This window comes from Rhincodon typus, chromosome 1 (assembly GCF_021869965.1).
Source record: "Rhincodon typus isolate 14 chromosome 1, sRhiTyp1.1, whole genome shotgun sequence".
NCBI lineage: Eukaryota > Metazoa > Chordata > Chondrichthyes > Orectolobiformes > Rhincodontidae > Rhincodon > Rhincodon typus.
This window is the reverse complement of record NC_063332.1, coordinates 177,641,454-177,667,981: the sequence shown is the minus strand read 5'-3', so window position 1 is coordinate 177,667,981 and position 26,528 is coordinate 177,641,454. Positions and strand designations below refer to the sequence as shown.

Genomic DNA, 26,528 nt, shown 5'->3' with positions numbered 1-26,528 from the left:
GATTTCAAGGTGAGAGGGGAAAAGTTTAAGGGAGATATGCGTGGAAAGCTCTTTACGCAGAGGGTGGTGGGTGCCTGGAACGCGTTGCCAGCGGAGGTGGTAGAGGCGGGCATGATAGCGTCATTTAAGATGTATCTAGACAGATACATGAATGGGCAGGGAGCAGAGGGATACAGACCCTTGGAAAATAGGCGACAGGTTTAGATAGAGGATCTGGATCGGCGCAGGCTTGGAGGGCCGAAGGGCCTGTTCCTGTGCTGTAATTTTCATTGTTCTTTGTTCTTTATAACCTTCAATTCCCTTAATGATTAGAAATCTGACTTTCTCAACCTTGAATATACATGTACAGGTGCCAGTATTGGACTGGGGTGGACAAAGTCAGAAGATACACATTACCGGGTTATAGTCCAACAGATTTATTTGAAATCACAAGCTTTCGGAATGCTGTACCTTTGCCAGGTGAAGTGACAAAGTGCTCCAAACGTTTGCGATTTGAAACAAACCTGTTGACCTAGTGCTGTGTGACTTCTGACTTTGAATATACATAATGTACCAGCCTCGACAAGCCTCTATAGTAAAAAGAAATTAATAGATTTGCTACCCCCGAGAAGAAATTCCTCCTCATCTTAAATGGGCAACCCCTTAATCTGAGATGATGCCCTCTGGTCCTAAACTGTCCCATTTGGGAAAACAACCTCTTGGCATTTCCCTTGTTATCTCTTACATATTTCAATAAGGGCTCCTTACATTCTTCTAAACTCCAGTGAGTGCAAGTACACAGGTTGTTGTTAAACTGCTTTGAGTTTAGAAAGCTGTAACGTGTTCAGTTTAAACTGGAGTGCTGTTCCTCGAGAATTCATCGAACTTTGGAACACTGCAGCAGACCAAGGAGGAAAAATTAGAGCAAAAACAAGGTTTAGAATTGAAGTGCTGAATGTCTGTTAGCTTGAGATTATGTTAGCAGACTGAACAGTCTTGTGCAATGTGGACGTCCTACAAAATACTGGAAAAGAAAAGGAAGGGGAGATGTTTGGTGCTGGCACCTTACTCGGCAGAAATAGAGGATACCTTGCATTCTGTATACTTTTTATTTCAGTTTATATTGTTCCTTTTCCCCTTTTTCGGTGCACACAGATTTTCTTTTTGGCAAGTAGGGCTTTCCCCCAGACAAGTGTAAACTGGTTCAGTATCGCAAATTCTTTTTTTCCTGTGTCTGTGATATTCTGTCATTTTATCCATTTAACACATTTCCCCAATTTGCTGAGGCAGCCTCTATGTCATCCATTGAAATCAACCTTACCTAAATTTAGAATCTGTGTAGCTGTTTTTCATCTTTCCTGTTCAAGCATAGAAATTGATTGCATTATGATTGTATCAAAGAAATGTACTTGTTCTGTTAGGCTGTTTACTAAATCTGGATCATTGCTCCTTACCAAGTCTAATATGACATGCTCCCTTATTGGTTCTACAGTCTATCTCAACAAACCATTTTGAACACCCTCCAATTCATTACCCGTCTGTCATAATCTAATTGCTTATCCAAATCTATTTAGGTTATGATCCCAATTGATGGTAATATAGGGAAACTCTGCTTGATAGACAATAAGTTTTATTTTTGCAGTTTGGTTCCTTTGCTGGTCAGACATTGAACGTATTTAAATGAAGCTGAAATAGAACATAGAACAGTACAGCACAGGAACGAGCCTTCTGGCCCACGATGTTGTACCAAACGTGACGCCAAATGAAACTAATCTCTTCTGCCTGCCTTTGATCCCTCCATTTCTTGCATATTCAGATGCTTAACTAAAAGTCCCTTAAGCACCCCTATCGTATCTGACTCCACCACTGTAGTGTGTTCCAGACTCCTACCAGACTGTGTGGGGGGAAAAAAAAACTTGCCCCTCACATCTCCTTTGAACTTCCGCCCTCTCACCTTAAATGCATGCCCCCTAGTTTTAGACATTTCACCTCGGGGGGGGGGGGGGGAAGATTCTGACAGTCAACCCGGTCTATGCATCTCAATTTTATAGACTTTTATCAAGTCTTCCCTCAGCCTCTGTCGCTCCAGAGAAAACAATCCAAGTTTTTCTAGCCTCTCCTTATAGCTCATACCCTCCAACCCAGGCAACATCCTGTAAATCTCTAAGCCTCCACATCCTTTGTGTAATGTGGTGACCAGAATTGAATGCTATACTCTTTAGTGTGGCCTAACCTAAGTCTTATAAAGTTGCAACATGACATCCTGACTCTTGCACTCAGTTCCCCAACCAATAAAGGCAAGCATGCCACTACACCTTCTTTACCACCCTATCTACTTGCGTGGCCACTTTCATGGAGAGAGGGCCTTGAACCCCTAGATCCCTCTGTGTATCAGTGCTGTTCAGGGTCCTGCCAATAACTGTATACTTTCCCTTAACATTTGATTTCCCAAAGTGCAGCACCTCAAACTTATCTGGATTAAACTCCACCCGCCATTTCTCTGCCCATATCTGTAACTGATCAATATACCACTGTATCCCTGACAACCTTCTACACTATCCACAACTCCACTGATCTTTGTATCGCCTGAAAACTTACTAACCCACCTATCTACATTTCCATCCAAGGCATTTATATATGTCACAACAGCAGAGATCCCTGCAGAGCACCACTACTTGCGGACCTCCAACCTGAAAGACATCCTTCCACCACTACCCTCTGCCTTCTCTGGACAAGCCAGTGCTATATCTGCATGGCCAAGTCGCTGTGGGTCCCATACATCTTCATCGTCTGGATGAGCCTACGAGGAAGGACCTTGTTGAAAACCTTACTAAAATCCACGGAGACAATGTCCACTGCTGTACCCTCACCGATCACTGTCACCTCCTCGAAAAATTCAATCACGTTAGTAAGACATAACCTGCCCTGCACAAAGCCATGCTGACTATCTCTAATTAGGCCATGCTGTTCTAAATGCACAAAAGTCCTGTCCCTAAGAATTGTCTCCAATAGCTTCCCAACCACTCCGGTAAAACTCATGGCTCTGTAGTTTCCCCAATTATCCCTATTCCTCTTCTTGAATAGAGGAACAACATCAGCTACTCGCCAGTCCTCCGGGACCCCTCTAGTGGCTAGCGAGGATACAAAGGCCCCACAAGTCTTCTCTCTTGCCTCTCTCAATAACGTGGGATAGGTACCTTCGGGCCCTGGGGACTTTATGTACCTTAATGGTCGTCAAGAGACCCAACACCACTTCTTTCTTGATCTCAAAATGCCCTAACACATTAGCATGCTCCACACAAATCTCACTATCCTCCATATACTTCTGCTGGGTGAGTACCGATGCAGAGTATTCTTGTAGAACAAAGAACAATGAAAATTATAGCACAGGAACAGGCCCTTCGGCCCTCCAAGCCTGCGCCGATCCAGATCCTCTAACTAAACCTGTCGCCTATTTTCCAAGGATCTGTATCCCTCTGCTCTCTGCCCATTCATGTATCTGTCTAGATACATCTTAAATGACGCTATCATGCCCGCCTCTACCACCTCCGCTGGCAACGCATTCCAGGCACCCACCACCCTCTGCGTAAAGAACTTTCCACGCATATCTCCCTTAAACTTTTCCCCTCTCACCTTGAAATCGTGACCCCTAGTAATGGAGTCCCCCACTCTGGGGGAAAAAGCTTCTTGCTATCCACCCTGTCTATACCTCTCATGATTTTGTAGACCTCAATCAGGTCCCCCCTCAACCTCTGTCTTTCTAATGTAAATAATCCTAATCTACTCGATCTCTCTTCATAGCTAGCACCGTCCATACCAGGCAACATCCTGGTGAATTTCCTCTGCACCCTCTCCAAAGCATCCACATTTTTTTTGTAATGTGGCGACCAGAACTGTACGCAGTATTCCAAATGTGGTCAAACGAAAGTCCTATACAACTGCAACATGACCTGCCAGCTCTTGTACTCAGTAGCCCGTCCGATGAATGAAAGCATGCCGTATGCCTTCTTGACCACTATCAACCTGCGTAGCGACCTTCAAGGGTAAAATGGACCTGAACACCCAGATGTCTCTGTGCATCAATTTTCCCCAGGGCTTTAACCACATAGTTCACTCTTGAATTGGATCTTCCAAAATGCATCACCTTGCATTTGCCTGGATTGAACTCCATCTGCCATTTTTCCGCCCAACTCTCCAATCTATCTATATTCTGCTGCATTCTCCGACAGGCCCCTTCATTATCTGCTACTCCACCAATCTTAGTGTCATCTGCAAACTTGCTAATCAGACCATCTATACCTTCTTCCAGATCATTTATGTATATCAACAACAACAGTGGTTCCAACATAGATCCCTGTGGAATACCACTGGTCACTGTTCTCCATTTTGAGAAACTCCCTTCCACTACAACTCTATCTCCTGTTGCCCAGCCAGTTCTCTATCCATCTCGCTAGTACACCCTGGACCCCATGCGACTTCACTTTCTCCATCAGCCTACCATGGGGAACCTTATCAAACGCCTTACTGAAGTCCATATATATGACATCTACCGGCCTTCCCTCATCTATCAACTTTGTTACTTCCTCAAAGAATTCTATCATGTTGGTAAGACATGACCTTCCCTGCATAAAACCACGCTGCCTATCTCTAATAAGCCCACTTTCCTCCAAATGTAAATAGATCCTATCCCTCAGTATCTTCTCCAGCAGCTTCCCCACCACTGACGTCAGGCTTACCGGTCTATAATTACCTGGATTATCCTTGCTACCCTTTTTACACAAGGGGACAATATTAGCAATTCTCCAGTCCTCCGGGACCTCACCCGTGCTCAAGGATGTTGCAAAGATATCTGTTAAGGCCCCAGCTATTTCCTCTCTCGCTTCCCTCAGCAACCTGGGATAGATCCCATCTGGACCTGGGGACTTGTCCACCCTAATGCCTTTTAGAATACCCAACACTTCCACCCCCCCCCCCCCCATCCTGACTGAACTAAAGTAATCAAACATCTATCCCTAACCTCAACATCCGTCATGACCCTCTCCTCCGTGAATACCGACGCAAAGTACTCATTAAGAATCTCGCTCATTTTCTCTGACTCCTCGCATAACTTCCCTCCTTTGTCCTTGAGTGGGCCAACCCTTTCTCTAGTTACCCTCTTGCTCCTTATGTATGGATAAAAGGCTTCGGGATTTTCCTTAACCCTGTTTGCTAAAGATATTTCATGACCCCTTTTAGCCCTCTTAATTCCTCGTTTCAGATTGGTCCTACTTTCCCAATATGCTTCCAAAGCTTTGTCTGTTTTCAGTCGCCTAGACCTTATGTATGCTTCCTTTTTCCTCTTTGCCAGTCTCACAACTTCACCTGTCATCCATGGTTCCCTAATCTTGCCCTTTCTATCCCTCATTTTCACAGGGACATGTCTGTCCTGCACTCTAATCAACCTCTCTTTAAAAGCCTCCCACATATCAAATATGGATTTACCCTCAAACAGCTATTCCCAATCCACATTCCCCAGCTCCTGCCGAATTTTGCTATAGTTGGCCTTCCCCCAGTTCAGCACTCTTCCTTTAGGACCACACTCGTCTTTGTCCATGAGTATTGCAAAACTTACGGAATTGTGATCACTATTCCCAAAGTAATCCCCTACTGAAACTTCAACCACCTGGCCGGACTCATTCCCCAACACCAGGTCCAGTATGGCCCCTTCCCGAGTTGGACTATTTACATACTGCTCTAGAAAACCCTCCTGGATGCTCCATACAAATTCTGCTCCATCTAAACCCCTAACACTGAGTGATTCCCAGTCAATGTTGGGAAAATTAAAATCTCCCATCACCACCACCCTGTTGCTCCTACATCTTTCCATAATCTGTCGACATATTTGTGCCTCTACCTCACACTCGCTGTTGGGAGGCCTGTAGTACAGCCCCAACATTGTTACCGCACCCTTCCTATTTCTGAGCTCTGCCCACATTGCCTCACTGCTCGAGTCCTCCATAGTGCCCTCCTTCAACACAGCTGTGATATCCTCTTTGACCAGTAATGCAACTCCTCCACCCCTTTTACCTTCCTCTCTATCCTGCCTGAAGCAGCTGTAACCTGGTATATTTAGTTGCCAATCTTGCCCTTCCCTCAACCAAGTCTCAGTAATAGCAATAACATCATACTCCCAGGTACTAAACCAAGCCCTAAGTTCATCTGCCTCACCTACTACACTTCTCGCATTAAAACAAATGCACCTCAGACCACCTGTCCCTTTGCGTTCATCATTTGCTCTCTGCCGACTCTACCCCTTAGTCGCACTGACTTCATTATCTAGTTCCTTCCAGGCTTTAGTTACTACCTCCTTAGCGTCCACTAACCTCCTCATTTGGTTCCCATCCCCCTGCCACATTAGTTTAAACCCTCCCCAATAGCATTAGCAAAAGCAGACCCTAGGACATTGGTTCCAGTCCTGCCCAGGTGTAGACCGTCCGATTTGTAATAGACCCACCTCCCCCAGAACCAGTCCCAATGTCCCAAAAATCTGAACCCCTCCCTCCTGCACCATCTCTCAAGCCACTCATCTATCCTGCCTATTCTTTCATTTCTACTCTGACTGGCACGTGGCACTGGTAGCAGTCCTGAGATTACTACCTCTGAGGCCCTACTTTTTAACTTGGCCCCTAACTCCCTAAATTCTGCTTGTAGGACTTCATCCCGTTTATTACCTATATCATTGGTGCCTACATGCACCATGACAGCTGGCTGTTCACCCTCCCCCTTTCAGAATGTCCTGCAGTCGATCTGAGACATCCCTGACCCGTGCACCTGGGAGGCAACATACCATTCGGGAGTCTCGTTTTTAGCCATAGAATCGCCTATCTACTCCCCTTACACTCGAGTCCCCTATGACTATAGCCCTTCCACTCTTTTTCCCGCCCCTCTGTACAGCAGAGCCAGCCACGGTGCCATGAACCTGGCTACTGCTGCCTTCCCCTGGTGAGCCATCTCTCCCAACAGTATCCGAAATGGTATACCTGTTTTGGAGGGAGATGACCGCAGGGGACACCTGCACTGCCTTCCTGCTTTTTCTCTGCCTTTTGGTCACCCATTCCCTTTCTCCCTCAGCAATCCTAATCTGCGGTGTGACCAATTTGCTGAACATGCTATCCACGACTTCCTCAGCATCGCGGATGCTCCAAAGTGAGTCCATCCGCAGCTCCTGAACCGTCATGCGGTCTAACAAGAGCTGCAGCTGGACACACTTCCTGCACGTGTAGGAGTCAGGGACATCAGCCACGTCCCTGAGCTCCCACATTGAGCAAGAGGAGCATAACACGGGTCTGGGATCTCCTGCCATTTTTACTCTTAAGCTTAGCTTAGTCCTACTATAATATCAAATAATAGATAAATTAAATGAAAAAGCTTTGTACCAAATCACTCCACTTACCAGCACACGATTTAAAAAAAAGGGAAAAAGGCTTACCTTATCAGCACACCAGAGTCTTTTTCTATTGGTCAGAGGAGGAGGGCAGGTGGGAGACACTACGGGTGTAGTTTCTCGGGTTTAGGCACTGCCCAAATATATCAGTTCATTCTCGTTCCGAGAGCGCAATTCGAATGCTCCCACTCGGCTCCGCTGCTGAAATGAAGAACTTACCTCCCGGCAGCCCCCGGTCCTTGCTGTCACTGCTCGCGCTGCTGCTGCTGCTGCAAAAAAAAGTGGAGGCCGCTGATTGCACGAGGTAAGTTTTTAACTGGGAAACTTACCTCCTGGCAGGCCCAAAGTCTTCGCTCTTACTGCTCCCACTGCTGCAAAAAATGGAGGCTGCTGATTGCACGAGGTAAGTTTTTAACTGGGAAACTTACCTCCTGGCAGGCCCCTGGTCTCACCTGCAGCAGCAGGCTGAGAAATGACCTTGGCAAGTAGGGTTAAAGACAATCACAAGGCATGGTCACCCACTATGACAACTCTGTGCTAGCATCTTTCCATAATCGGCCTGCATATTTCTTTCTCAATGTCTCGCTGGCTGTTGGGGGCCTGTGGTATAATCCTATTAGAGAGATTGCACCCATCTTATTTTTGAGCTTTTGCCTCAGTGGACGAGCCCTCCAGTATGTGCTCTCTGAGTGCAATGTTTTTTCAATAGAAGAAAACAATTTTTTTCCGTTAAAAAAAAGAAAAAACACGTATGACAATTTAAAAAGATGTTAACATGAACAGCAAACAGATTCAATCCTTTATCCAGCAATACCGTTCAGTTACATAATCTCAGTGAAATATCATTTATTCTTTGTTTCAGGATTCCAGCATCTATAGTTCTTTCAGTTTATTATCTCTTATTCTTGATTTTTTTGAATTTTTTAATCAAATAACCCTTACCATAAATAGCCCTTTGCCTCTGACTGCTGAGTCAGCTGAAAACTTCTTTTCAGCTCTGATGGCCTAAAGACTTTACCATTCTGAAGACCTGGATAATTGTTTCCAATTCTGACAGATTTGGTGCAGTTATAATCGTGAGAGACATGGATAGGGTGAATGGACAAGGCCTTTTCCCTGGCGTGGGTGAGTCCAAAACTGGAGGACATAGGTTTAAGGTGAGAAGGGAAAGATTTAAAAGGGCCCTGAGGGGCAATGTTTTCACACAGGATGGTGTGTGTTTGGAATGATGAGCTGCCAGAGGAAGTGGAGGTGGGTACAATTACAACATTTAAATGACATCTGGATAGATATCTGAATAGGAAGGATTTAGAGGAATATGGGCCAAATGCTGGCAAACGAGACTAGATTTTTCTAGGATATCTGGTTAGCATGGATGAGTTGAACTGAAGAGTCTGCTTCCGTGTCGTACCTCTCTATGACTCTGACTCTGTTTCTGGAGATTTGTGTCAACTCTCTCAGCCTGAAGATGTTTAAAATGAAAGAAAAGTGCTTCTGCTTAGATGACTTTTCATTTTCTAAATTCAGCATATTAGTGGCCCTGACCATTTGTATCATTAAACTCAACTTCATAAACATTCCGTAATTAACTTGCTAGGTAGCTGATCACTTCATTTTACTGACATGCTTCCTTGGAGAAGCTGTCTTTAGTGCACTGCTCAAAATGACTTTCTGACTTTTGTTTTTCTAAAAAAAAAATCATTTTAGCAATAACAATATGCTACAAACCTACATTCCAATCAGCAATTCTCCATTGAAACCGTCGGTCCTTAGGCACTGCCTTCTTTTGTGATGTGGGATATTGTGACAGTAACTGTGTTCAGTCTAGTAGTTTGTTGTAATTTTATTTAGAATTGACCTGAGAACACAAATCCTGATCTATCAGGATCATTGACTTTGGTAACTTTGTAAATCCATTTCTTCAAAAATAAGGCCAATTACCGCCCATGAGCCTTGGCATGTAAATTGACTTTTACATTCTATGTTTAATATCTAAATCTCAGCTGATTAGGTACACATACGAATGGGATCGCTGTACATTTGAGGTATTAGGAATGATGTTGGTAAATATGACTGGGTCTATGTACTATGCAAACAACACAAATAAATCAATGGATAGAGTGTCTTGTAGCCCAGAGGTAGTACACCTACTCTGGAGTATTGTTATAGTTTGTCCAGAGAGATCATAAATGTAGTTTCAATACAATTAAATCTCTACGTATATAGGAACACGGGTGAATATGATCCTTTAGAATTGATCAAGATCATACTGCCTTTTCCTGTTGTTATTTTAAATATACAGTCAGTCAGATATGTATATTACAGTGTGTTGGATGAACATGTTTAAGCCTTCTTTGTTTGACATGACTGTTACTGGATGAGTAATCCAGAACCTGGATGAAAGATCTGGAGTCATAAGTTTAAGTTCTGCTACAGCAGCTAGAGAATTTAAATTCAGTTAGAAAATAAACCTGGGACTAAAAGTTATTTTTTGTTAAGGTAGGACAGCTCGGTGGCACAGTGTTTAGCACTGCTGCCTCGCAGTGCCAAGGACCTGGGTTCAGTTCCAGCCTTGGATGATATTCAGTGTGGAATTTACACATTCTCCCTGTGTCTGTGTGGGTTTCCTCCAGGTAATCCCGTGTCCTCCCACAGTCCAAAGACGTACAGGTTAGATGGATTGGCCATCATAAATGTATTAACTGTGGTAAAATGCGGTGTAGTGGGATAGAGTAGGATGCTCCTTGGAATGTTGGTGCAGACACAATGGGCTGAGTGGCCCTTTTCTTCACTGTAGGGATTCTATAATTCTATGATCATGAAACTAGTGGATTGCCAGAGATATCTGTCCACTCAAGCCCTTCACAGAAGGAAATCTGCCACCCTGTTCATTGGATAAACATATGGATGATAATGGAATCGTGTAGGTTAGATGGGCTTCAGATTGGTTTCACAGGTCGGCGCAACATCGAGGGCCGAAGGGCCTGTACTGCGCTGTAATGTTCTATGTTCTATGTTCTGACCCAGTCTGTGCTACAGCAGTGTTGATTTTTAACTGTTTTCTGGAATGGCTTAGGAAGCTGTTCACTTTTCTTCAATGAAGCAGCTCGCCATCTGTTCTGTAAGGCCAGTTGGGGTGGATAATAAATTAACATTGAACAAAGTAATGAAAAAAAATTGTGTGTTTTGGAAAATTAGGAACAATGCCCAGTGATGGTACGATGTTATCATTGTTTGAAAATGTAGGGTGAAGGCAGGCTTTTCTGAGGCTGTGCAGAAACAACTTTGAGGACAATGGAATCAATGATCATTACGAAATCTTTACTGTAACGCCGTCACTCATCTTTCCTCCAGAACAACAGACAATTCCATCTCTTTGGCTATCCCTGTGCAGTCATTTTGAAAGCTGCAGATAATGTAAAGGAGATACATGTTCAAAACTTAAGTTCAAGTTGTGAAATGCAAGAGTGATGATAATGAGAATTGAAAAAGGCAGTATTTGAAGAGGCTTAATTTTCAATGTAGTTTGAATTTCCCAAAGTAGCATTCAGAGTCACTTTATTTTTGATAAAGTGAATTAGGAATACAGTCTTTCATGCTGGCCGTGTATTTTCCATGTTGTGCCATCTTCATTTACCTATTCAATTAAAATCCAGTGAAGTACTGGGCAGAGTGAAGGAAGGACTTGGGCTTTTCTGAGCTATCCCTGTGTCTGATAACAACCCCAAAGTATTCACAAACTTGATGTCATATTTTACTCCAAGATGAGCTTCTGACCACATATTCACACCATCGCAGAGATCACCTATTTTTACCACTGTCATACCATCCAACTGCTCAGCTCTTTTGCTGTTCAAACCTTTGTCCATGACTTTGTTATCACTGAAAATCATCCAAACTCTGCTCCCTAACTCATATAAGCTATTAGGAGCAAATTACTGCAGACGCTCGACTGTACTGAAAACAACAAATGCTAGAGATTTCAGCGGGTCAGACTGCATTCATAGAGAGAGAAAGCTAACGACTCTTCATCAGCTCTTTATGTAAGCTACTGTTTCATTTACTACCCCTGTGTTGACATTTTCACATTCCTCCATGTATCACTTCTCCCTAGCTTCGTATTCTCTTCCAGTCACCATTCCCCCACCACATAATTGACTGAAGATTTGACCATGTGTCCTAATGTAACTTCAATACCAAATTTTGTTTTAAATGCTCCCCATAAGATGATTTGCGATGTTGTATTCCATCAGAGTGCATGGTATTATTCTTCATTTACCCACACATTCCTGAAAATATCGCTTTAAAGCATCTGAGTTTTGGCGGTATTTTCCTGTTGTAGCACTAATCTTCGTGTTCCAAATACTAATCTGCTCACGTTATCAGGACTGCAATGCAGCAATATTTTTGTGCAGTGATGCTTTTTTGATGTTGAGCTACCATAATATTTAAAGCACTGGCTATCTTTGTCTCCATGGTTCAATTGATTTTTTTACTCTGTGATAGGAGGAGATTACACTTCAAAAGTATTTTGTTGAGATGTACTCAGATAATATAAAATGCAGTATAAATGTTATGTTTTTTCAAAACTGGCTTCCCAGGTAAGTTCAGCTGAGCTGCCTCTCCCACAGTCTCACAAAAGTACAATATATGTTTAGGTAGCGTATGGGCTTCTTGTAGTTCCTCTGCACTCTATTTCTTATGTGACAGATTTAAACATTGTCATTGCAAGATGGATTCTACATCATTCCTTTAGTGTTGACTGAGAATATGGTTTAAGGGATTTTGACACAAATTTACCTGAACCACAGGCAATTTTATAACAAAGCCTTGGTAAACCAACCTCTTCACTTCTGCAGCTGTGTGCTTTAGATTGTCATATGAACAACAAATTTCAGACATCAGTCTGTAGAGCCAGGAAAAAGTAAATCTTCCAGTAACCTGGGTCAGTATTTAACTCTCAACCAACATCATTAATAAGCCAATTATTTGGTTAAAATTTCATTTTAAAAAAAAAACTCAGTATTGTAAATGACTCCATGATAGTTCTCAATTTTTTAAATGACACGGAGCTGTCCTAATTGGGTTTGCATTTCTATGGTGTACAGTCTCACCTGGAGATCATGACTACTCCATTCCATTTTTAAAACTTGACACGTACTATATATAATTTGTATCAAAACAGGGGTGATTAGGTTAACGACATATGTGTCTGTTTCTATATCAGAGCCATGCAAATGGGAAGCAAAATCAATCAGCAAGCTGTGAGCATGTGAGCATAGCCCTACATTGAGTTAACTGCTCATCACTCCCTCAAGTTATTGCCATTCAGCTTCCTGCTGTCAGGTTTCAAATGTGTCTGTTATACTGTGAGCCATATTTGGCAGTATCCATGAAATTTACCTGCCTACTTTGTTTTTCTGGTCACTGATGTTTAAAATTGAGAGTGTAAAAACCCCATTGCTACCTTGAACATTAGGCTGAGAGCTTGACCCTCATCTGTGGCCAATGATGTCTCCTGGTCTTTAGATGCAGATAGTCAAACCCTCTGGCAGCACTGATGCAAAGTTCATGACTTCGCACGTATTTACATGACCTTTCTGTGGACAGTGTTGCGCACGTAGTCAGGTATAATATTGATTGATATTAATTGCCTTTTATAAAACATATTCAATTACCTAAGAAAGTTTGGTTGAGCTCAAACTCCTGACTTGTGTACTGTACCAAAAGCTACAAAAAAACTCTTGTATTAAGTTATATGGGTCTCTAAAAATTTCATACAAAGTAGTAAGTCCTCAAAACATCTTGTCCATTAGTAAAGGAGTTGATGAATGCTAAATCAGGTTTTTCATGCAATAAAATGTTGTTTTAGGTCCAGGTGTTAGGAATTGAATGGATAACCTGTTGAAAGATAATTCACCAGCAGTTGCTAAATGGTTTGCATCAATCCATACGTGTTCCACCCAAACAAGTGATGCTTTTGTCAGAAGGCACAGTGGATTTGTAAAAACCGTAATAAATGTGTTCCTTGGATGAAGTTCATAAGCATCGCATCATGAACTTTTTGCAAAGCAAATGCGCCAGTTTATCATGTTTTTCCACCTTGATTGCCAGTTGTAGTCATGCTGCTTTTCCACCATACCGTGCGTACATCCAACTGTTTGCAGCGTAATTGCTTTAACTATACTTCATATAGACTTTGCTGCTTAAAACGCTGCAATGAACTTCATTTGCCCTTACAGTTTGATCCTGTTGTAATTTCTGCTGTTAGCATTTGAGTTTTCTCAAATAATTATAGTTCTTTAGTCACAATTCTCAGCTTATCAAACTGTAGTTGTCATTTATTCTCACATTTTCTTAAACATGGTAGTTCAACTTTTAAGATTTGTTTGTTAAATTCTAGTATTTGGAAGATATAAAGTAAAGGCTTTGAGTTTTTGAATTTGTTCCAAATGAGACAAATTTTGACAACCTTTCTAATGATTTAGTAATTTGTACCTTGAAATCTTCCTCACTAGCCGTTTATTATATATTTAAAAATGTAGTAACTCTTATTGAAAATCTTATTTGTTTCTAGGGTTCAAAGATGCTGACTAGGAAGATAAAGCTGTGGGATATTAATGCTCACATCACATGTCGACTTTGCAATGGATATTTGATTGATGCTACCACAGTTACAGAGTGCCTACATACCTGTACGTACCAGAATCAAAATTTCAAGGTTTGACTAATTAGTTAATGATACTTAATTCACAGGTATGAATTTGATTATCCTCTTGAAATTATTGCTAGTTACAGTCACTGATCAACTAATCTATAATCTTGATAAATGGAACTGTTACCTTTCTACAATAGAAATTGGAGTCTTCGTGTCCATGACTGGAACAACTGAGAACCTATAAGAAGTACGTGTTTTTACAAAACTTAGAAAAAATTCTCTGACTGCTGGTTTTGCAATGAGGTGGCGAACCTTTCTGTCCTTGTGAAATATTAAAATGTCTTCCTCTGCCTAGATATGGCAGCTGTTTATACTTCATACTTGAATGCCACCCTGGCCACTTGAATAACCTCCTGATACAACATGACAGGCCAACTCTCTCACTGATCACCTGGCTATAACTTCAAAACACACAACCACCTTGGTCTCCTCCCATCTCCCCTCTCTTTAACTCACTTTCACCACCCCCTCTTTCTGTTGGCCTTCCCTGTTGCTCTCCCCCTGTCTTGTACCCAGCCACTTTCTCTTTCTCCATCCCCACCCCGCAAACTGCATTTCTACTTTTATCTCCCTCCGAAACCCCATGTCTGACTTCTTTCTGTTTCTCTCTCTCTTTCTGTCACAAAATCTCTTAAGAACCTCACCTGAATGAATACAGCTGCTGAGAAATGGAATTGTGTTCTCTCCTTCTGAACCTATTTGTGCCCAATAGTCTTTCTTTGGAGATTATGCACTGATTCATGGATGCTTCAGCCACGTTAGCAAAGTACAGTTGCATAATGAGCACAGAATGATCAGGTCATAATAATGTTTCTGGACAGGATCAATGAACACAGCAATATGCAGATCTGCACATTTGGGGGCATCAGTGTACAAAAGATATTAAAAAGTGTAACATCAGTTCCAAACATAACCACTAGATGGTGGTGCTGTTCTCCATTACTCTGATAGAGCTGGTGAAAACCACTTGGGAAAGTTAGCTTTAGTTTTCAGTCATGATGATCCAACTCTGTGTTGTGCAAGTAGTACTGTTTGATTTTCTAAGCTCAGTTGTCTTTATTTTGTGCAGAAAAGCTGCATTGACTTTGACCTTGGAACAATACTGTATGTCCTTGGGTAAAAGTTGGAATTTTGAGTTCAAAGTTTTATGCAAAAAAGTAGGATGTCAACATATAAATGAGTAATCCTTTGAGGAGTTGAAATTCATGCATGTTCTTGGGTAGAGCAGTGCACTTTGAGACTATGATTTTAATTCTGCCTTGCCCTGGGGCAAGGAGAGTGAGTATGTCCTGATTGGCGCCACTTTGCAGCAGCCTGTCGTGCTTGAAGACTCTTTCCAGCTTACTTGCTGCTTTCTTACTCAGCTGCAACACCTATCAATTGCTTCCTTCCTCTTGCCGCCTCCTTTCCTGAGCTCCTGTTCACAGCGACAGCATGGGAGAGAAAGCCATGAGCAGAAGGATAGAGATAATCAGCTTGGGAGAGAGGCAACTGATGATTATCAAGCGAAAAGAGTTAGGATTATTTGGCCATGTGTTGGAGGATCAGTTTAAATGTGAAATATATGGAAAATTGACCAAAATTAGATTTTATGGGCAAAAGTCAGTGTTGACTTATATAGGTGAACCATTACATCAGTATAGACAGTAACGTGCGCTTTATAATGAAGACACTGTCGGTACCAGTTGCAGAGAGTAATGTCAATTGACATTTATGGTGTAACTATTACAGAACTGTTTGAAGTTTTTCACTCTGGAGCTTAGTTTCCATTTGATGTTTCTTGAAGAAAATGTAAGTCATTGTTTCTTACCATCAAGTTTGCAAGTTGAATGGGTTACAATCTGTTTGCTGCTAAAGATGAGGGTGCTTTACTGGTGACTTTATTTGGAGGTCTGTATCGTAGCTAATTTATAAAAGGAGAATTGGAATGGTGTCTGAGATTTATTTAGATGAGAATGTTGGCCAATTTGAGTGCAATATATACATGTTCCCGGATCAACTTGATCAGAGATGTTATATCACATCACTGGAGCAGCTGTGATTTGAACCCAGGCCTCCTTGTCCAGAGATAGAGACACTACCACTATGCACCAAGAACTCTATGTACGGTATACAAAATAACGAATAGATTAATAAGCACGTGTTACCTGTAATTTTCTTATTCATTTGGGCCGCTGTTGGTTAGGCCAGCATTTATTATCCATGGGGGCAATTAAGAGTCAACCACATTGCTGTGGGTCCCGAGTCAGATCAGATAAGGATGGCAGTTTGCTTCCTGAAAGGACATTAGTGAACGAGATGGGTTTTTCCAACAATCAACAAGGGATTGATGGTTATTATTGGCTTTTAATTCAAGTCAAATTCCACCATCTGTCATGGTGGAATTTGAACCTGGGTCCTCATAACATTATCTGGATCTCTGGATTAACAGTCCAGTGATAATACCACTCGGCTGTCATCTCCCCAAATTATCTTGTGTATTAATCTTTTGTGCGACACTGTATCAAATGTGTTCATGGAATCCAGATATACAACATCTACAGGATCTCCATTGTCTATGTTGTTTGTTACATCTTCAAAGAACTCCAATTTAAAATAAAAAAGTGGTGTTCAAAAACTGACTACCATGCAAACACTGGTGACTGTTGGAAGTTCCCTAATATTCTGTAAGTGAGAAAAATCTGCCATCCTCACCTGGTCTGGCCTACATGTGACTCCAGACCCACAGCAATTTAGTTGACTCTGAACTGCCCTCTGGGCAATTAGGAATGGGCAATAATTGCTAGCCCTAGCCAGTGATGCCCTCATCCCTTGAATGAATTTTAAGAAAAATCAAACAGGGATTAGGGTAACTTGTTAGTTTGGATAGGGGATAAAGCAAAACATCAGGATAAATGGGTGTTTTCTTGGTTGACAAAATGTAACCAACATGGTGCTACAGGGCTCAGTCTCAGACTTAACTATTTACAACCTATATTAATGACTGGGATGCAGCAAAAAAAAGTACTCGAGCCAACTTTGTGGGTGGCACTAAAGTAGGTGGGAAAGTAAGTGGCAATAAAAAAATAAGAAATTTATAAATGGATTTGGACAGATAAGTGAATGGACCAAAATTTGGCAGATGACGTTTGATGTGGCTAACTGTGCGGTTATCCAATCTGGTCGCAGGAATAGAAAGGCAACTTTTACATGGAGAGAAACTTCGGAGTGCTTCGATGCAGAGGGATATGGGTGTCCTTGTGCAGGAATCGCAGAAAGCCAGTATTGAGGTACAGCAGGCAGTAAGGAAGGCAAATAGAATTCCGATGTTTGTTGCTAAAGGAACAGAGTATAAAAATAGAGAAATGTTTCTGCAACTGTATAAGACATGAGTGAGACTGCCCCTGGAGTGTTGCACACAGTTTTGATCCCCTTACTCGAAGAAGGACATAGTTGCATTGAAGCTAGTTTAGAGGAGCTTCACTAGATTGATTCCAGAGATGAGAGATTTGTCTTAGGAAGAGACGTTGAGCAGTTTAGGTCTATACTGTCGAATTTAGAAGGATGAGAGATCTAATTGAGGTTTAGAAGATGCTAAAGAGGATTGACAAAGTGGTTGTAGAAAGTATGTTTCCTGATGTGGTGCCATCAAGAATGAGAGGTTATAGTTTAAGAGGTAGCAGCTATAAAATAGAAGAGGGGGAAACACTTTTCTCAAAGGGTTGTGGATCTGGCGAATTCACTACCCAAGAGTGTGGTGGATGCTGAGTCAATTTAAGGTCAAGAGACTCAAATTTTTAAGTAGTAATGTGTTGAAGAATTATAGAGAGCAGGCAGGAGATTGGATTTTAGGCTGAGACGAGATCAGCCAGGATGGATTGTCAATGCAAAATTGCCCATAACATCCAGGGATATGCAGGTTAGGTAGATTAGCCATGGGAAAATGCAGGGTTACAGGAATAAGTTAGGGGGGTGGGTCTGTGTGGGATGCTCTATGGAAGGTCAATGTGGATTTGATGGGCCAAATGGTCAGCTTCCGCACTATAGGGATTCTATGATTCTAAGATTCCATGTCTGAGCAAGAAGAGTAAATAACAAAGTGGCAGAAACTTTACAGCAGCAAGGTGGGGAGAATACCTAAACGAACACAGAACTAACTGTCAGCAAGGCAGAGAAAGAAGGCATTGAAATGAATACATTAGAGAGGATATTGAATTTCTTCTATTCATTCTGCATTTATTGATCATCTGTAATTTCCCTTGAGAAAATGGTGCTGAGCTGCTGCAGTGAACTAAAGTCTATTTGACAGGAGTACGTAAACAGTGCTGTTGGTGAGGGAGTTTCAGGATTTTGACCCAGTGACAGCAAAAGAATAGTGGTATAATTAATGAGGAACTTGCAGTTTAAAGTGTTCCCATGCCCTTGTCCTTCTAGATTACAGACATTGTGAGTTCGAAAGGTGCTATTGAAGGAGTCTTTGTGAGTTTGTGCAGTGCATTGTTCTGCACTGGTGGTGAAAGGAGTGCATATAGGTGGTGGTGGTGGGTGGGGTGCCAGTCAAGTGGGGTGCTTTGTTCTGTATGGTGTTGTGGTTGGGTGTTGTTGAAGCTGTACCCAGCCAGATGAAGTGGAGAGTATTCCATCACATCCCTGAATTGTTTTTTGATGGGTAGACACTAGGGAGACTGGAGTGGAGTTGCTCCCGAATTCCCAGCTTTCAATCTGCTCTTGTAGCCAAACTACCTACGGCCAGTACAGTTCACGTCCTGATCAGTTGTAACCACAGGATATTAATGTGATTGAACACCAGAGAGTGATGTGTTGTGAAGAAATCTCTGATCAGACTCAAAGCGTTAACTTTTTCTCCCACTGCAAATGCTGCCAGACTTGCTGACTTTCTCAAGCACTTTGTTTTTGTATCAAGGAGCGATGGTTAGATTATCTCTTGTTACAGGTGTCATTGCCTCGCACTTGCGTGGTGCAGATGTTAATTGCTACTAATCAGGCCAAACCTGGATATTGTCCAGGCCTTACTGTATGTGGACATTCTTTTTCTGATTCATTCATGGGATGGTTGAAATTGCAGGCTGGGCCAGCGTTTATTCCCACCCCAATTGCTGCACCCCATGTGCTGTAAACCCGCAATGCCCTTAGGGAGGGAATTCCAGGATTTTGACCCAGTGACACTGAAGGAACAGCGATATATTTCCAAGTCAGGATGATGAGTGGCTTGGAGGGGAACTTGCAGGGTGTGGTGTTCCCATGTATCTGCTGCCCTTGTCCTTCTAGATGGAAGTGGTTACGGGTTTGGAAGTTACTGTCTAAGGGTCTTTGGTGAGTCACAGAATTATTATGGTGCAGAAGGAGGCCATTCACTCCATCATGCCTACACCAGCTCTGTTATCTCGTATGCACATAAATGTACAGCTCCAGTTTCTGAGGAATCATGAATGGTGCTGAACGTTGTGCAATCATTGGGGAACAGCTCCATTTCTGACCTTATGGTGGGTGAAACATCATTGGCTGGGCCTAGGACACTACTTTGTGGAACACATGCAGAGATGTCCTAGAGCTGAGATGACTGACCCTTAATAATCACAACCATCTTCCTTTGTGCTGCGTATGACTCAAAGAAGCAGAGAGTTTTTCTCATGGACTCTAGTTTTCTTTCGGGCTTCTTGATGTCAAACTCAGTGAAATGCCACTGTGTTGCTGAGCATAGTCACTTTCAGCAACTCTAAAATTCAGCTCTTTTGTGCATGTTTGAAGCAAGGCTGTAATGAGGTCCAGAGCTAAATGGCCCTGTAAAACCCAAACTGAGTGTCAGTGAGCAGGTTGTTGTTAAGCAAGTGCTGCTTGATAGCACTGTGGATGACCCCTTCCATCACTTTACTGATGATCGAGAGCAAAGTGATGGGAACATAACTGGCCAGATTGGATTTGTCCTGCTTCTTGTGGACCAGCAAGGGGGCAATTTTCCACATTGTCAGGTAGTTGCCAGTGTTGTAGCTGTACTGAAACAGCTTGGTTAGGAGCTCAGCTTGCTCTGGAGCACAAGTCATCAGTCCCATTGCTGCAATATCATCAGGGCCCATAGTCTTTGCAATGCCCAGTGTCACCAGCAGTTTCTTTATGTCACGTGAAGTACATCGAATTGGCTGAAAAGGGGCAGCAGTGATGCTAGGGACCTCTGAAGCAGACTGAGCCATTCTAGCTGAAGATTGTTGCACGTGCTTCAACATGTTGAGCTTCCCATTTGTTGAGGATGGTGGAGATATTTGTGAAGTCACCTTCTCCACTGAGCTTTTAAATTCTTTGCCATTTGCAAGTGGGTTTGGCAGGATTCACTATGATTGATTTTATTGTCACGTGTACTGCTATCCAGTGAAAAGCTTTGTTTACAAGTGGTACAGGCAGATCACAGCAAGCAAAAGATGTACAGATCAAAGACTTAGAGGCATACAGGTTACATTGCAGGTTACATTATTTGAGGCTAGGGTCCACTCAACAGTTTGAAAATGGCCAGAAAGAAGCTGTTCCTGAACCTTCTTATGCGTGTGTTCTGGCTTCTGTATATTCGATCTGATCCATTTATTGCCAAATTGCTTAAGATAAAACTTCCTCGTCCATATTTAGTCTGATACTATGAGATTTCGTATGGTCCAGAGTCAATGTTGAGGGCTTCCAGAACATTTATTTATTGTATATCGCAGTGTTGACACTCTAGTATGTCTATGTAGCTGGTGGGACAGAACATTCTAAAGGACGATAATGGTGGCACTCGGGCCACATATCAGGCTGTTGCTTGACTAATCTGTGGGACAGCTCTCCCAATTTTTTGGCTCTAGCCCCCAGATGTTGGTAAGGAGGCTCTTGAAGGGTCACCAGGGGTTTGTTTGCCGTTGGCATTTTTAGTCATTAGTTGATGTTAGATGATCTTTCTGGTTTAATTTGTTTCTTTAGACTTTGTAGCAGTTTGATGCAACTGAATGGCTTGCCAGGCCATTCAGAAGGCAGTTAAGTTAAATGACATTGCAGAATGTTTGGAGTCATATGTAGGCCAGGTCAGGCCAAGTAAGGATGATAGATTTCCTTCCCTAGAGGGCATTTGTAAACCAAATAGGTTCTTATGACAATCGACATTAGACTTGTTTGTAATTCCAGATGCTATTGAATTCCAATTTTGCCATCTGCTGTAATGGGATTTGTAACTGTGTCCCCAGAATATTAGTCTTGGGACCTTGGATTACTTTTCTGGTGACATTACCACTATACCATGACTTCCCCTTCCCTGGAACTATAAGGTTTGATAGTTTATCAGGGGTAGATGTGAATGTGCAATAATTGGATCAGCCATGTTCTTGCTGAATAGCAGAGCAGGCCTGAAGATTGAGTGCCTTGTTTAAACAAATGATAGAGAAACTGTGAGAAAGGAATACAAGCAGTCCAGGGTTATGAACAGGTTCCATTCCTGAGTACGTTCACTAGTTGATTTATGTGCAAGTTGGAACAGTGCAAGACAATATAAAACATGTAAGTATGTCAGATGGTTAATATTGCAAGATGTCCCTGCTCCTGTGCTCCTGTGCTCCTGTACTCCTATCCTCTCGCTGTGAAGGCCAACATACCTTTTGCCTTCCTCATGTGCTGCATCTGTATGCTACTTTAAGCGACTGGCATACAGGGAGAGTCAGAACTTGTTAGGGGTGGCATGGTGGCTCAGTGTTTAGCACTGCTGCCTCACAGCACCAGGGACCCAGGTTCGATTCCACCCTCGGGCGACTGTCTGTGCGCAGCTTGCACGTTCTCCCTGTGTTTGCGAGGGTTTCCTCTGGATGCTCCGGTTTCCTCCCACAGTCCAAAGACGTGCAGGTTAGGTGGATTGACCATGCTAAATTGCCCATAGTATTCAGGGATGTGTAGATTAGGTGGGTTATAGGGGAATGTGTCTGGGTGGAATGCTGTGAGGGTCGGTGTGGACTTGTTGGGCTAAAGGGCCTGTTTCCACACTGTAGGGATTCTGATTTGTCGCACCTCCCCTTTCCCAATCTATCGCCATTCAAACAATAATCTGCCTTACTGTTTTTGCTACTTAAGTTATCCATTTATTCACATTATAATATTGCTGCCATGCATTTACTTGTTCACTCAACTTGTCCAAATCACGTTGAAGCATTTCTGCCTCTCCTTACAGCTCAGCTTCAGCTTCCCACCCAGCTTTGTGATGTCTGCAATCTTAGAGATATAGCATATAGTTCCTTTACCTAAATTGCAAATGTATATTGTAAATAACTGGGGTCCAAGCGCTGAGAGCCGTAATCAGTGACACTGTAAACAGTGTAAACCAGTCACTGGCTGCCACTCAGAAATGACCTGTTTATTTCTACTCTTTATTTCCTATTTGCCAATAGTTCTCTATCTATATCAGTACATTACCCCAATCCCATGCCTTTTAATTTTGCACACTAATCTTTTCTGTGGGACCTTACTGAATGTCAAGAAAACCACATCTACTGTTCTCCCTCATCAACTCTACTAGTCAGTCCTCAAAAAATTCCACTGATTTTGTCAAAAGATGATTTTCCTTTCATAAATCCATGCTGACTCTGTTCAATCTCATCACTGATTTCCAAGTGAGCCTAAATGTTGCTGTCTAAAAGGATACCGCTGTCTAAAAGGATACCACTGTCTGCTGCCATCAATATGCACCCTAACGAGCATCACAGTAGTCTAGCTGTCTGTCCCCATTAGTCTTGCCACGCAACCACACTGAAAGCTTTTATTATGCTTCAACTGATACCCAGTTTGCTGCAGCACAAAGCAGGCGTCAAACTTGTGATCTTTCTGACCAGAAATGCTCATGTTCAGCCTTGGTGCTATGATTGTTTAAGGAGCTTCTGATTTAAGGATTGAAACTAAATTCCACCAGGTGTTGGGTTTTGAGCCCATGTCTGTGGGGCATTAGCCTGGACCTCTGGTTTACTAGTCGAGTGACGATACAGTTCTGATGCCAAATCCTCCTGATGAGAGACATTGGACAAGTAGTTTAGAGGCAGTTGAGAATTGAAGAGTGAGGAGGATGAAATGGAGATCTGTTAAGAGATTTTCTATGGATGACAGCATTTGAAGATGACTGTAAGTGGGAAGGTGTCAAGAGTTGGTCCTTAATGTAGCAGGGGAAAAAATCATTTTGGGGTGATTCTGTGACTATAATTAATTTGGTAATAATTGAATCAGGTGGGTGCAGTCCCATCCAACTGCTTGACATTAGAAGAGAATGGTACGATGACCTGTGTCAAAGGCTGCAGTCAGGTTGAGAAGCGAGATGAGGGAAAGTTCACCGATTTTGATCACGTGGGATGCCGACTGTGACTTCAGTAGATATGGTCCTAAAATGAACCTATGGCAGGTTGCAACTTAATTGGAGAGATTCAAACATGGACTTTCATGAAGGATTGATGTGATTTTAAGAGGTCTCAGGGTGCTCAAAGACTTGAGAAGAAAAGGAGGTTGGAGATGAGGGAGTGGTTTTGCAAGGAATGTGGGGTGAAGCATCTGATTTTTTGAGGAGCAGGGTTATAGTGAGAGGTTTGAATGAGTGAGATATACCTTTTCCTCAGGTATTAAGTAACATTACCAGCCCGTGAGCCAAGAAGGCAAATTGGGTGGTAATTTCATGGCAATCATGTCAAGGGAGCAGAAGGTAGATTATGTGGGCAAGATAAGTTGTAGAGCACATGACTTTACGTGGAAGTGAAACTAGAAAATGATGCAAATTCAGAGCCTAGGGTAAGGGGAACTTGAAAGAATGTTTGGCCCTGTGTTCTCAGGGAAGTGAAGGAATTGACAGACTTAACTAATTGGATGATTTCAATATTTATGATGAGGAGCTTATGACCTCCATAAGACATAGAAACAAAGAAGAAAAGAAGAGGCCATTTAGCCTTTCAAGCCTGCTCCACCATTCATCTCAATCATGGCTGATCGTTCAACTCCATAGCCTAATCCTGCTTTCTCCCCATAACCTTTGATCTCATTTGCACCAAGTGCTATATCTAGCTGCGTCTTGAATACATTCACTGTTTTGGCATCAACTACTACTTGCGGTAATGAATTCCACAGGCTCACCACTCTTTGAGTGAAGAAATGTCTCCTTATCTCCATCCTAAATGGTCTACCCTGAATCCTCACACTGTGACTGTGACTGCTCCTGGACACAGCCACCATCAGGAGCATCCACCCTGTCGAGTCCTGTTAGAATTTTTTAAGTCTTTGAGATCCCCTTGCCACCACCCCCCCCTCCCCACCTCCCCAGTTTGTCTGAACTCCAGTGAAAACAATCCTAACCTTGTCAATCTCTCCTCATACGTCAGTCCCACAGCTAATCAGCGGAAGCAGGCCATTCAGTCATCGAGTATACTTTGGGATTCAGTGCCGTCATGATGGATTTGCTGCCTTCACTCCATTCCATACGTCTGCTGCCCATATCCTTGATTCCCTTGTAGAAACCAAAAATGTGTATGCCTCACCCTTGAATATATTCAGTAACGGAGCACCTGCAACTGTCTGGGCTGGAGAATTCCAAAGATTCTCAACCCTTCAAATGAACCAATTTCTCCTCATCTCAACCTTTGATGGTTAGTCCCCTATCCTGAGACTGTACCATCATGTTCTAGATTTCTCAGCCAGGCAAACAAACGATCCATGTTTCCTTATCAATCCCCTTCAAAATCCTGCATATTGAAAAATCATACTGTAATGAGATCATTTTCATTATTCTAAACTCCACAGACTACAGGTCCAGTTTTTCAGGCTCTCTTCATAGGGTGAACCTTTTATCCCATGGACTGATCCATTGAACTTTTGCTGTACCGCCTCCATTGAAAGTATAACCTGATTTAAATATGAACTCCAAAAATGCATGCAGAAAAGGCCAACCTGCAGTTTGCTGTATTAATTGCTTGCTATACCTGCATGCTTACTTTGTACAAAGCATACCTCTGAACAAAATTTATTTTCAATAAGAGGGAAACTTGTAAAACAGACTTTTCTTGTGACTCAGGAAGCACAATTCTCCCTCTAGCGTTATGGGGTACCATGTCCAGTTACACATTGCGTACTGTTTAATGTACTGTTACTTTCTATCATGTATTGTTCAAAATCCTGCATCGTACATACCTCAAACTGAGAAAGTTTGGCATTCCGTGCCTGAAAAATACTTGCTTTATGGATGTTAAATATTTCTTCCAGTGCCTTGGGAATTTTAGATCATTATATTGGAGGTTTTTATCCTGAGCATATTGAGAGTTTTTGTCCCAACTCATTGATTTTGTTGATTCCTGTGTATCGGTGTATGCCACTTTCAGCAAGACATAGTATGGACCACAGTATGACTTGACTGTCTTAAATTGGTTATCAGTGTAGTCATTAGTGCACTGGGAATTGTTCAGCAAGTGCTGACCAATTACAGAATCACATCTAACAGTAGGTATTACCTTGGCAAGCACAAGTTAATTGAGTACTCTCTGCACAATGCCTATTATGAGCAACTCTTAAATTCTGATGAAGAGCCTCTGGTTTGAAAACGTTAGCTATGCTTTCTGTCCCCAGGTGTTGCCAGACCTGCTGAGTTTCTCCAGAAATTTCTGTTTTACTCAAGGGACATGCTATTTGGTTCAGTCAGCCATTCAGAACACACAGCCTATGTACCTGGCATCATGCAAAATCATGCCAGTCCAAAAGGTGCCAGCCAGCATTGCTTGCCCATTTTAATTGTGTTCAAGAAGGTGGTGCTTGAACTTCTGCAATCCATTTGCTCTTGGTAACTCTGTTGTTTAGAAGCGAGTTCCAGGATTTTGACCTGGTCACAGCAAAGGAATGATGATACAGTTCAAAGTCAGGATTGTGAATGACTTGGAAGGGAACTATCTGCTCCTCTTGTGCCTAAAAATGGTAGTGGTTATGAGTTTCGAAGGTGCTGTTGAAGGAGCTTTGCTGAGTTATTTCTGTACATCTGGTAGATGGTACACACTGCCGCCATTGTGTGTTGGCATTGGAGGGAGTTAATATTTAAAGTAGTAGATGGGGTGTCAATGAAGTCAGCTACTTGGATCTTGATTGTATTAAACTTCTTGATGATTGCTGGAGTTCCTGTCATCCAGCAAAGTGGGGAATATCCCATTGTACTCCTTTCTTGTGTCTTGTAGAAAGTGGACAATCTTTGGAGGTGATTTACTCACAGCAGCGTCTCCAGCCCCTGAGTGGTTCTTATAGTCACAAGGGTGCTGGTTGCATTTGTTTTCAAACTAACCATGAGCCACCTAATCATAGATAATAAGTTGTGGAGCTGGATGAACACAGCAGGCCAAGCAGCATCAGAGGAACAGGAAGGCTGACGTTTCGGGCCTAGACCCTTCTTCAGAAATTGAA

General features: G+C 42.4%; 1 protein-coding gene across 1 annotated transcript in view; it reads left to right on the top strand.

The window, feature by feature from the left end:
* Window positions 1-26,528, top strand: part of LOC109922553 (polycomb group RING finger protein 3) — a 143,046-nt gene that overhangs the window by 48,908 nt on the left and 67,610 nt on the right. Inside the window, exon 3 of the mRNA XM_048613667.1 lies at window positions 13,980-14,123. Coding sequence (XP_048469624.1) covers window positions 13,980-14,123 — 144 coding nt within the window. The remainder of the gene's footprint in view (window positions 1-13,979; window positions 14,124-26,528) is intronic.